The sequence below is a fragment of the Trichechus manatus genome, unplaced genomic scaffold (genome assembly GCF_000243295.1).
Source record: "Trichechus manatus latirostris isolate Lorelei unplaced genomic scaffold, TriManLat1.0 scaffold00108, whole genome shotgun sequence".
Lineage (NCBI taxonomy): Eukaryota > Metazoa > Chordata > Mammalia > Sirenia > Trichechidae > Trichechus > Trichechus manatus.
In genome coordinates, this window is record NW_004444044.1 from 2,908,435 (window position 1) to 2,921,249 (window position 12,815).

The 12,815-nt window shown below is 37.1% G+C and overlaps 1 protein-coding gene across 1 annotated transcript in view; it reads left to right on the top strand.

Annotated features, from left to right (window-relative positions):
- Positions 1 to 296: 296 nt before the first annotated feature.
- GC (GC vitamin D binding protein) overlaps positions 297 to 12,815 on the top strand; it is a 52,775-nt gene continuing 40,256 nt past the window's right edge. The window contains exons 1-2 of the mRNA XM_012557545.2: positions 297 to 372; positions 1,169 to 1,327. Coding sequence (XP_012412999.2) covers positions 297 to 372; positions 1,169 to 1,327 — 235 coding nt within the window. The remainder of the gene's footprint in view (positions 373 to 1,168; positions 1,328 to 12,815) is intronic.

Consider the following 12,815-nt stretch of genomic DNA (forward strand, 5'->3'; position numbering starts at 1 on the left):
ATTATAAATTTGGCAAGTCAGTGGGAGAAAGTGGCAACAACTGGGATAACAGGTAACATTAATGCATGTTACTGTGTTTAAAAGCTACGATACACCCTGCATATGAATTGTCTTCATTAAATTCAGAAGGACCTTGTGATATGGGCAATAAGAGTTATCACCATTTTGCATAGAAGAAAAATGAGGTTTAGGAGCCAAAATAAATTTGCCAAGATTACACAGCCAGTAAGAGCTGTGTAGAGATTAGATTTCAGAGTCTGTGTACCTAGCCCTCACCTGACCCTGCTTCCTGAAAAATGGGGCTGTTGCAAGAACTAGCAGCAGCCCTGCGTCTGATGAATGATAACTACCTGTGCTTCTGTGCCTCTCTGGGCAAGTCTCAGAATCTACTGGGGTTTCCTCTTCTGTAAAATGAACATGGTGAAATCTACGATCTACAAGGCCACTGTGAGCACTTAAATCATATTATCCTAAAATATACTAGTGTTTAGCATTAGATGAAAGAGCTTTAAACTAGCTGTAAGGAGTCCAATATTTGCCACTAATTTTTATGATTTGAGGAAGTCATTTAACCTCTCTAGTATATTATTTGCCTCACTTCAAGGCTGTGTTTAATAATATGCATGTGAGTACTTCAGTAAGTATAAAACAGCATAAAGCATTAGCACATCATCTCAAATTGTTTATAACATTGAAATTACGGATTTGAGGAATGATGTTGAATTGGCTTCTCTCCCTTTTTTTCCCCTTGTTGCTTAATCATCTGATCTGCAATATTTTAAGATAATCCTCACTTGTTTTTGGTTTAAACAGAGAGGGAGAGAGAGAGAGAGACATAGAGAGACAGAGATCATCTCCAAATCACCATTTATGCATGAGAAGGGCAGAGAATGTTCAAAGAAGACACATACTCCTATAATAAGGAACAAATGTACCCCTTACTAATACATTAAATAAATTCTGGTAAAAAGAAACGGAGGAAAATAATTTATGTATACCCCAGCTCTTTTGCAGTTTGACAAAGTTAATGATTAAAATCTCCTAGATTTTCCAATACATATCCACAGGGTGTCTATTTGCCTTGACTGATGATATTATTGTATCTCTGTGGGCCAAGGATGACTGGCGCTTGCTTCTGTATAGAGATTAATAATTGATTGGTTCACAGTTGAGACTCCTAGTAAAAGGGAACTGGTTACTCTTGGCTGCTATCTTTTACATGGTTACCTACAGGAGACAGGAGGTGCTGCAGGACTCACCAGCAGGAAAATGAAGGGGGTCCTGGTTCTCCTGCTTACTGTAGCATTTGTCCAAGCTCTAGAGAGAGGTAAGACTTCTAGTGCTGGGCCCATTTACAAAAACTCTTCCTAGTCTAATGTTCTGTTACCATAAAAAATTGTAAACTAGATGATAAACAAGGAAGAAATGGTGAATATGTTGGAGAGAAACGGGATGATCAAGGAGGACCTAATCTGAGCTCAGCTGTGCCATATAGTGTTGAATTAGAACTAAAAAAATCAAGATAAGAATCTCATGAAAGTGAGAAAAAGCAGTTAAAGTTTGTCAATTGCCCCCCCTCCGCGCCTTCATTTTGTTTTTTTGTTTTGTTTTGTTTTTTTTGGTTTGAGAAGAAGATCTGGAGAAAATGGTTTGAAATTAATTTTCTTAACTGTTAAAAGATAATGCAAACGGAAACTGTGATTCATCACTGAGCATTTTTCCAGACTTCAAACGTTTATTGGTATTGAGAGTGCACACGAATTGAACCGAGAGATTTCTTGTTTATCCTCTTCAAGGAATCTTGTACATGTAGTATTTGAAAATGCATTATAGTTTCGAAAATACCCCACGTAAATGAGAATTTTCTATAGCTATGAAACACAGCCATGCTGTTCATTAAAACTATTCTTTAAATGGTGTCTTCACCTTTGGGCAATGTTTGAAAACAGTTTTAAATGATACAAACTAAATTCTAAAAACTATGCAACTTTACAAATTTTGCAGATTGGGGACTTTCCATAATCAGTTTTAATTTACTTTTCTGGTTAATCCTTTATCTATTACGATGGATTTTTCATTCATCATTTTATATAAAATTAAATTTTTCATTCAGTGCTGTCAGCTAGCAGCCTCACCCAAGTCATTCTTTAGTATTCATGTTGGTAATGTACTTAACCAGTAGAATAAAATGTGTGCATCCCAGGAGTTATCCATTATTAACTATGACATAAATAAACTTACTCCTGACTTTTCCTTATTCTTTTTATATTTTCTTTTCCTTGATCTTACTTTTGTCATTCAAATTATTTTGAATTTTGTTTTACTCATCCATAAGTAAGCTAACTTGTTGCCATCGAGTCGATTCCGAATCACAGTGACCCTATCGGGCAGAGTAGAACTGCCCCCATATGGTTTCCAAGGAGCGGTTGGTTACCCTTTTGGTTAGCAGCGGTATGGTTAACCAGCCCCAGAGAAACCTTGGGCCAAGGAGTCAGCTTTCAGGATTTCTTGGGACATGGTCAATTCAGAGATCTTATAAGGGACACAATTTATTTTGCTTTCTCATATCCCACCATATCTCAGGAAGATTTCAGAGTCTTATTTAAGGATATTTAGCTTACTTATGTAAGACTATAAAATCTTCCTGAGATACAGTGGGATATGAATAAGCAAAATATATTGTGTCCCTTATAAGACCTCTGGATAGGCTAAGTCCCAAGAAATCTTGAAAGCTTACTTCTTGGCCAAGGGTTTCTCTGGGGCAAATCCAACCCTAAAAATTCCTACTGAAATAGGTTCAGATCACCATCTTCAAAGAAAGAATTTCCAGAAATGGCTATGTCTTGGAATGACATGTATCTTGGAATTATATAAGACATAACCTGGGATATGAATCACTGTTTCAGACTGCCAACTCAGTAAGTGTGCATTGGCATTACCTCAAAATATTACAATGTCCTTTAGAGAACAGCAAAGTATTGTGCAAACTCTATTTTGATATTCTTCAGCAATCCCTTAGACTCTGATGAAATATTTGCTAAAATCCTCAGGTCACCTCCCTCAAAGGTCTGAACTTCACAATGAACTTTAGTCAGATTATCCAGGTGTCACAGGTAGGATTATACCCCCTGAGACATAGAAAATACATGTGTTAGCAATAAATTGTCCAATATCTGGGGACAGTGGTTCTGACCTATTAGTTCTTTATTCTATAATACCTGAGCATGCCCCAAAAAGGAAGGAAGTTCCTACTGACCAAGTCAGAGATTTATCTGGAAGCTAGGTGTGCGCTCTTTCAGTAGCAAAGCTTATCATTATTGTCTTAATTTGCCACAGAGCATTCACCAGGAAGCTACAAAGTGTATGGTTTAGAAGAATTCAGAGGAATCTTAGGTTCCGAGGAGTCTTGGAGGGTGAGGAATTGGTTTGGGTTGCAGTTCTCTCTGCTAGTTACAGTTCTAGATAGCTGACCATCCACTGTGTTTATCTAGAACAGTTTTTCCAAAGTGTATTTCACTCAAGACTCATCCTTAAAAACGTTTCCAGGGCCAAGTACATTTAAGAAATAAGACATACACTAGCCATTCTTGCTGGATTCACAATCAATCCCTTTATTATCTTAAAGGCTCTGAGAAGTCCTACAGAAAAGAAACCTTATTTAACCTAAAATTTGCCAAACATATTGACTCTTTTCTAAAATGCCTATATCCCATGGAACCATTCTTCAGGAAACTTTGGATATAAAAGAGATAATCTGCTGCTCAACATGAACATTAGCTCCAGTTAGGCCAGTATTGTACTATCAAATGGCACAGGGATTCAGGGGGCAAGCTCTCAGGAGCCTTTTAGGAGAGAAAACCAAAAAATCCAAACTAGCTGTCTTTGAGTCAATTTTGACTCATGGCAACCCCTTGAGTTGCAGAGTAGAACTGCACCCTACAGTGTTTTCATGGCTGTGACCTTTTGGAAGCAGATTGCCAGGCCTTTCTTTTGAGGCAACTTTGGGTGGGTTCAAACCACAAACCTTTCCATTAATAGCCCAGCACTTAACTGTCTGGACTACTCAGGGACTCCTCTGGGTGAGATTTAAAAAAAAAAACTAAATGCGTTATCATTGAATCGATTCTGACTTGTAGTTACCCTATAGTACAGATTAGAACTGCCCCATAGAACTGCCAACTTTTTGGTTAGCAGCCATAGCTCTTAACCACTGCACCACCAGGGCTCCCTTGGAGAGAAGGGCTTGTTAAATCTGCCAGATCTAGATGGTGTTGTAAGAATACTTTTACTTTAGCTACTCCACACGAGACAGAAAGCTGTGTTTGCCAGTTCAGTTCCCTCCACTTGACTTCTTTTCCAAGGGCTAAAATGGATGTAGCACTAGTCTACTCAACTGTATATTTCCTTTTTCTCAAAAGCAAGCAACAAAGGCTGCTGACACAGCTACGCAGTTACTAGAAAAACATAATGCCAACAGGAAATAAACCACTGCAGTTTATAAGAGCTCTTGGCAAGAAAGGGATCTTTATCATGAACATTTTCTTTTTTGCTTTAAGCGTTTCATTTTTGGCTTACATATTTTTACGAGCATGATATCAAACAGTAAAAAGAAAGAAAATCCCCTTTGGGTTGGTAGGAGTTATATTTTTCTTTTTCTCATTTCCCTGTCAAAACAGCCCTAAACAATGAGGACTATTCCAATCCCCTGAACTACCACTGAATCAATCTGTTTTGGTTTTGCAAGTTGTCCCTTTATCAATAGCCACTTAAAAAACAAAGTTGTCCTGAGTTTGATTCAGGATCATGGCTGTACAGAATGCCAGAGAGAAGTAATTTAAGGTAAGTAGATAAACGCTACACAATGGTTACTGAGGAGGAATTTGAGACCTGTACGATGAAAAAGAGTCGTGTAAAGATGTAGAAATACATATTAAGTAGAAGGAATTCGGTGCAAAACTTCAGGGCTAAGGACAAGCTTGGCTTTATCCAAGTTGATAAAGAAGCCAGAAAACCAAAAGAAAAAATCCATTGCCACTGAGTAGATTCTGACTTATAGTGACACTACAGGACAGAGTTGAACTGCCCCATAGAGTTTCCAAGGAGTGTCTGGTGGATTCGAACTGCTGACTTTTCAGTTAGCAGCTGCAGCCCTTAACCACTACACCACCAGGGTTTCCAAGATGCCTGAGTGAAAGCATAATAGAGGTTTAGATAAGAGGGAAAAGTAGAGGGAACTGATGTCAGAGAGGTAGGTAAGTTTATCATCAAAAGCCATGGTAACCTCACTGGAAATCAATAGCAATGTTAGCTTCGTTGCTATAAAGTACATTTCCAGGTATGCAGCCACCATTATGAGTGTGTTATAGGGATAAGTGTCCACATACTTTAAAAGGCCATGAGTTTAATCTATATACAAAGAAGAAAAAAAAAAATCCTAGAAGGAATTGATTACTCTCTCCCTCGGTATCTAGGCTTACCTAACTGTTTTATTCGGTTCACTCTTACTTCTCTGATATCATCTCCTTCTACTTTCCCCCAGTTCACTCTGCTCCGGTCACACTGGCCTCCACACTTCCCCACACTCAGTGTACTCTATCATCTGAGGGCTTACACTAGCTCTTCCCTCTTCTGGATGCACTCATACCCCAGGTATCCAGATGGCTCCCTCTCTCAATTTCTTCAGGTATGCTCCTAGTCCACTTTTAGAGAGAGCTTCCTGGCCAAACCCACCTCAGATAGCACCTACCACTCCATTACTTTCTGTCCCCTTACTCTGCTTTATATTTCTTCCTAGAGTTTATTACCATGTGACCACCAGTTGTGGACTTATTGTAACAAAGGTACAAATATAGAATGTAAATTTTATGAAATCAAGGGCTTTAATTTTGTTCCTTACTGTAATTCCCAGTTTTACAGCACTACATGGCACATAGTAAGTGTTCAATAAACTTTTGTTAATATATCACAGAATAGTTTTGGGTATTAAAGGAAAAATAAGTGTGAATTAGGGCACACAATAGATATCCTGGAAAAAGTAAACTCTTTATAGAAGTTTACTATTGTTTTTATTTTTATTATAATTACTATTATATAAAGTACCTACTGTCTGTGAAGCATTGGCATTAGGTTTTTTTGCACTGTGATTAAAATAATAGTTAATATTTTATTTACAATGTGCCAACATGTTTAAAATCTTTTGTACAAACTTACTTAATTCTTACGATATCCTGAGCTTGATATTATTATTACCACCATTTACAGATGAAGAAACTGAGGAATAGGGAGTTTAAATATCTTACCCAAGTTTACTCAGCTGGGTATGGTAAAACCAATATTCTAAACCAAGAAGTTGGGTTCCAAAGACAATAATCTCAACCACTGCTTTGCTCATAAAATAGATATCTGAAATACGATCTTTCACTAAACTAAGAACAAATATAATAACCAGTCACTAGCACCATTTGATGCACAGTGGTTAAGAGCTCCACTGCTAACCAAAAAGTTGGCATTTCAAATCCACCAGCTGCTCCTTGGAAACCCTATACAGCGGTTCTACTTTGTCCTATAGGGTGGCAATAAGTCACAATCAGCTCAATGGCATTTTTTTTTTTTAAGCACCATTTGGGAGCCCTGGTGGTGTAGTAGTTAAGAGTTGGGCTTCTAACCAAAACGTTGACAGTTCAAATCCACTAGCCACTCCTTGGAAACCCTATGGAGCAGTTCTACTCTGTCCTATAGGGTTGCTATGAGTGGAAATCCAATCGATGACGGCAATGGATAGCACAATTTAAGGAAAATTAAGTGAAATTCATGTTACCTACCATGCTCATCCATAACTGGTCCAAACCCCAGTTCATCACCATTCAGTGAAACTGGCTCAAACTTCCCAATTCTTTTCTTGGCCCCATCTCATTTTAATAATTTACATATAATCTTTTAGAGCCTTGGATTTTATTTTCTTCTTTTTTGTTCTCTACATTCAATCATTTCCACATTCTATAAATTCCAACCCTGAAATGTTTCTCTCATGGATCAGCCTTGTACAGAGAATTTTGCTGCAGAAATCTCTTCCGTGTTCTCTCTCATTTCTTCCGTTCTTTACTTCTTTCATATAAAGAGTTCCCAAGGCCTGTGGACAGACACTACCTTTGCATCCATATATACACTTACATTTCCATACACTGATTTTCTATTGCCCTTGTTCTTTTTTGCCTAACTTATTGTAACGGCTTCCTAACCAATTCCCTAACTCCCATCTCTCCCCAATCAATACGTATTATTAATAATGTAATAGAAATCTGAATAATAAGTGGAGTCTAAAATCAAATTAATTACATAGAAATCAGAGTCACTTTCTTGTGAGATTAATGAAATGATGGAGTTGAACTTGTGTAGCTGACTGGTGGGGAGTCTAGTATCCAGCTGTCTGATACAAATCTACTCCAGTTCTGGCCTCAGTTTGGAGTCACCTGAGGTTTAAATATAAATAGGTATATGTGGTATGCAGAGAAATGCCCTTCCCCAAAAATGTCCATGTTCTAATCCCTAGTACCTGTGAATATGTTAGATTACATGGCAAAGGGGAATTAAGATTGTAGATGGAATGAAAGTTGCTAATCAGCCAACTTTAAAATAGGGAAACTATACTATAATATCCAAATTGACCCAGTATAATAACAAGGGCCTTTAAAGATGGAAGAGAAAAGCAGAAGAAATTAGTCAGAAAATGTAACTACAGAAAAAAGGCACAGAGAGATACAACATTGCTGGCTTTGAAGAAGAAGGAAAGGGGCAACAAGCCAAGGAATGCAACCAAAAAAAAAAACCCTTTGCCTTAGAGTCGACTCAGACTCATAGTGACCCTATAGGACAGAGTACGACTGCCCCATAGAGTTTCCAAGGAGCAGCAGGAAGGAATGTAGGAGACCTCTAAAAGCTGGGAAGGAGAAGGACTGGATTCTCCCCATCATGCCCTAGAGCACAAGAAAGGAATATAGCCCTGCTGACAACTTGATTTTAGCCGAGTGAGACTTGTGTCAGGCTTTATTCTATAATACAGTATGGCAATAATTTAGTGTTGGTTAAGCCACAGATTTGTGGAAATTTGTTACAGCAGCAATATAAATCTAATACAGTATCTTCAGTATCCTGAAGGAAAGAGCAGTGAATCAATGGATCTGTTATTAAGCAACTATGTCATGAGCCAGATCCAGGGAGAGCTGGCCAGGAGATAACTGGGCAGGATGGGGTATGGAGAGATATTGACTTATTTCCCTGCTTCCTGGTAGTTTACTCTTCCAGTTTCATCTTTTTTCTACATCCCCCTGACCAGAAAATAACAATTAGTCCCCCACCTTAGACAAAGATTAGAGTGAATCATGTGATATTTACATGTATTTATCATTGCATTTTACTGTAAAAACAATTGCTAGTATTCAGTGAATGTATACTAACTGTTAGGCAAATATGTTAAGCATTTTTACATAGATTATCATATTCCATAGAATAGCCTCTTAAAGAAGGTAGTATTTGACTTAAATCCTAGACTTTTCCTTGAATACAACATGAGCTTGCCATTCCTCTACATAAATATGTTTCAATAGATTCTCCTATACCTTAAAAAAAAAAAAAAAGAATTAAGTAGAACTTTGGCTATAAAGACTTTGTGTTTAAGTCCCATATTCCAGTTTCCTTACTGGACTACTCATTATTCTCCAGATATGACTTGTGATTTTCTAACTCCTCCACTTAAAATTACTCCCATAACTCATTTAAACCAAAAACCAAACCAGTTGCTGTCCAGTTGATACCAACTCAGGGCAACCCCATGTGTTTCAGAGTAGAACTGCCCCCCATAGTGTTTTCAAGGGCTGTGATCTTTCAGAAGTAAATCGCCAAGCCTTTCTTTCAAGTTGCCTCTGGGTGGATTCAAACCTTCAACCTTTTGGTTAGTAGCTGAGTGCTTAACCATTTGCACCATCCATGGACTCCATTGTCACTCATTTACTCCTGTTAACATCCTACCCATCATTCATGGTCCACTTCAAGTTAATGGTTTCTTTCATGATGCTTTCCAGAAGCCTTTTTCCATTCTAAAGTCCTCTACCGCTGTTTCAACCTCTTTTATGGCAACAATCACTGTTGGTTTTGTATACTTATCTCTACTATTAGACATAGGTTCCTTAAGGATTGGTGATTTTAGAATTTCCTTTTCATGGTGCCTTGCTCTTGGTAGATGGTCTATAAACATTTGTGTCATGCATATGTATAACAGTAGTCACATAGTGACTGGATTCAGGTCATGATAATAATAATAATAATTACTGACAAGTGTATACTGTTTACTATGGAGGGAACAGGCACTATTTTGAGCACTTTACATATATTAATTTATTTACTCCTTACAGCAGTCATATGAGATACTATCATCTCCAATTTACAAATGAGAAAACTGGGTAATGGAGCAAATAAACCACTTGCCCCTGTCTCGCTATTAACGGGGGCAGCAGAGATTCAAATTCAGGGGTTTCTGTGCCAGAATCTATATTCTGAATAAAATACAGCCTCCCATGGATGTGTTTTCTTTAGCTTTATGGTTTGGGCCAGCAAAGTGTTTTTAAAGTTTAATTTGACTTGTTACCAACATTGAAAAACTTGGAGATTTCACATAAAAATCCAGATTTAGTTTCTCTAGCAACATGAGAAGATGTAGTAACAAGAGCCAAATTTTCACATGGCTGTAATGAAATGGAACTGAATTGTGACTGCCCCTTTCGGACTAGATCCATGGTTCCCACCCCTGGGCATTTTCCTTACTTCACTTGATTCAAACGTAAGTTACACAGTTCCTGGACCCCATGAGCAACTGAGTTTCCCCTTCTTAGAGCCTTGGAAATTGTTTGAGTCCTAATGCTGTCTAAGGACAGGAAGATTAACAAATGATTGCCTCTACACTAAAAGCAGACAAAATAATTAGTTATCAGCCATTTATATCATTCATAAATGAAATCATATATAAATTCTTTAATATGTTTATATATAATAAGCTGTGCATTTTATCTTAGAGAAAGAAAATATAATGCTTTCATATGCAAACTGCAACTTTGGTTTATATTAAACATAATAGATAACTAAGAGTGCAGTCTTAAAACAGGAATACATTTTAGTCTTAAAATATAAAGTGAAAGTAAATCGAATAATTTGTTACCTTTGCTGCTAAAAATACTAGCTAGCAATTGATTTTAAAAATAAAATATTTTCATATGACAAATAAATACATAGTAGATTTTTAAAAACATAAATAACAAAAAAGAGTTGAATTGTTGACTTTGCTAACATTTAAGTGGGTGTTCCTTTTAAGGGAAGAGTCCCTGAGTGGTACAAATGATTAACGCACTCGACTCAAAGAGTCCACTGTGAGGCACCTCAGAAGAAAAGCCTAGAGATCTAGTTCCAAAAAATCAGCCTTTGGAAACCCTATAATGCACAGTTCCACTCTGACACACATGGGGTTGCCATAAGTTGAAATTCACTCAATGACAGCTGTTCTTTTTTCTTTTTAAGGTACAATACAGAGACAGCTACAGTTTAATACATGATGTACATCCTACAGGCAAACAAATAATTTAATTTGCTACCTGCATGTTACTGTCAAAGCTCATTATTAATTTATTTGTTTAAAAAGCTCTCTTTACCCTCACTAAGATAAATGCAGTGTTATAAAGGCACTTAAAGCAATCTAAATTGCAATACTTAGCACAGAATAGCAGTGAGTGCTTAATACTTATGCAATGTTCCCATTTAAATCACAATTCTTACATGTATTTGATAATGAGTCTTCCACACTGGAATTTAGTATGAAATTAGAAAATTTTATTCCATTCAGGGAGAAATAAAAGATCTTATTAGCTCTTCAGCATAACAGATTTAACCACTATAGAATTATTTGGGATTTATAAAAAGCTAACACACAAATCTAGATTTTATGTTTATAAAAAGAATGATTACTAATTTTTATAAAGGATGTTTTCCTATGCAAAATAATGGTATGGTAATTGGTTATACTTAAAAATGCATTTAAGTGACTCAGAGGATCTGCTTGACAAAAACCACGTGTGGAGATAGAGGCATAGCTAGCAAAACCCAAATCCTTAGCCACAGAGTCGATTTCAACTCATAATAACCCTCTAGGACAGAGTACTGTATTTTCACGCAAATAACGCACGCCTTCACATTTGATTGCAAACTGCACCCTCCCTCCATGAGGTATTTTCACAAGCGTGCTTTTTTTTTTTTAACAGCAACAAGCTAAAAAATAATTAATAAACAGGAATCCCCACCACTTACTCTTTACATCACATCATCAATGAGGTAGAATATGAAAACATGACTTTGTCATTCTTTACCGAATGATACTTTGTTCAGATTTCATAGTAAGTGCTTATTGAACTGGCTGAATACTCATGCTGTTCCCACAATCACACACGGCACCAAATATTTAAAACTATCACATAGAATCTCTGCCCTGAAGGAGCTTTCATAGAAAATAAGGACAACTTTGCTTGAAGGGAAGATAATTAGTACTGGCCTCCATTCTAGATCTATTTAGCAAATGACTAGTGAGTATTACTTCATGTGCTTCTATATACTGAGACCAAAGCACTTGATTGAGACTTTTAGTCAACATGCTCATCTTTCTATTTTCCTCTGCAAAATCCCAAAAGCTTGTTAAAAGGGAAATAAGAGAAAAAATGAGCTTTTCCCAGGACTGGTAGTCATAAATTAAGACTTCATAAGGTCATTAAGACCAGTGTTAAATTCCAGTGGAGTAATTCTCTAAGTTACACACTAAATGTGCTTCAAAACGTTAATAAGCCATTTGATTGTTTGGATGTTAAAACACAATTTGCCACAGAAACAATTTATACACGGAAATGAAGTTCTAAGAATGGCACAAAAATATGTAGTGAACATTGAACATCGGAGGTGAACTATGATAACTACCAACCTCATTAGCGTTTCGTGAGAATTAAATGAGATAGTATATAGAAAATGTTTATGTTGTTATTAGTTGTCATGGAGTCAATTCTGACTCATGGCGACCCCATGTGTGCAAAGTAGAACTGCTGCATGGGGTTTTCAAGGCTATGATCTTTCTGAAGCAGAGCTGCCAAGCCTGTCTTCCAAGACGCGTCTGGGTAGGTCTGGACCCCCAATCTTTCTGTTAGTAGTCGAGCGTTTAACCATTTGCCCCACCCATGGACTCCTATATCAAATATTTAGAACTACCAAATTATTGAATCTCAAATATTAAGTATTATCATAATAATGGAGATCCTGGGTAGTGCAAATGTTAAAATGCTTGGCTGATAACTGAAAAGTTGGAGGTTCAAGTCCACCCAGAGGTGCCTTGGAAGAAAGTCACTGCCAAATTATTAACATGTAAATATTAAGTATTATCATAATATTGGAGATCTTGGGTGGTGGAAATGTTAAAACGTTTGTCTGCTAACTGAAAGGTTGGAGGTTCAAATTCACCCAGAGGTGCCTTGGAAGAAAGGTTTGATGATTAACTTACAAAAAAATCTGCCTTTGAAAACTCTCTGGAGCACTGTTCTACTCTTACATAAATAGGGTCACCATAAGTCAAAATCGACTCTGCAACAGCTAATAATATTATATTATTATTGATCCTTATATTGCTTTGGAGCCCTGGCAGTGCAGTGGTTAAGAGCTTGGCTGCTAACCAAAAAGTCAGCAGTTTGAATCTACCAGGCGTTCCTTGGAAACCCTATGGGGCAGTTCTACTCTGTTCT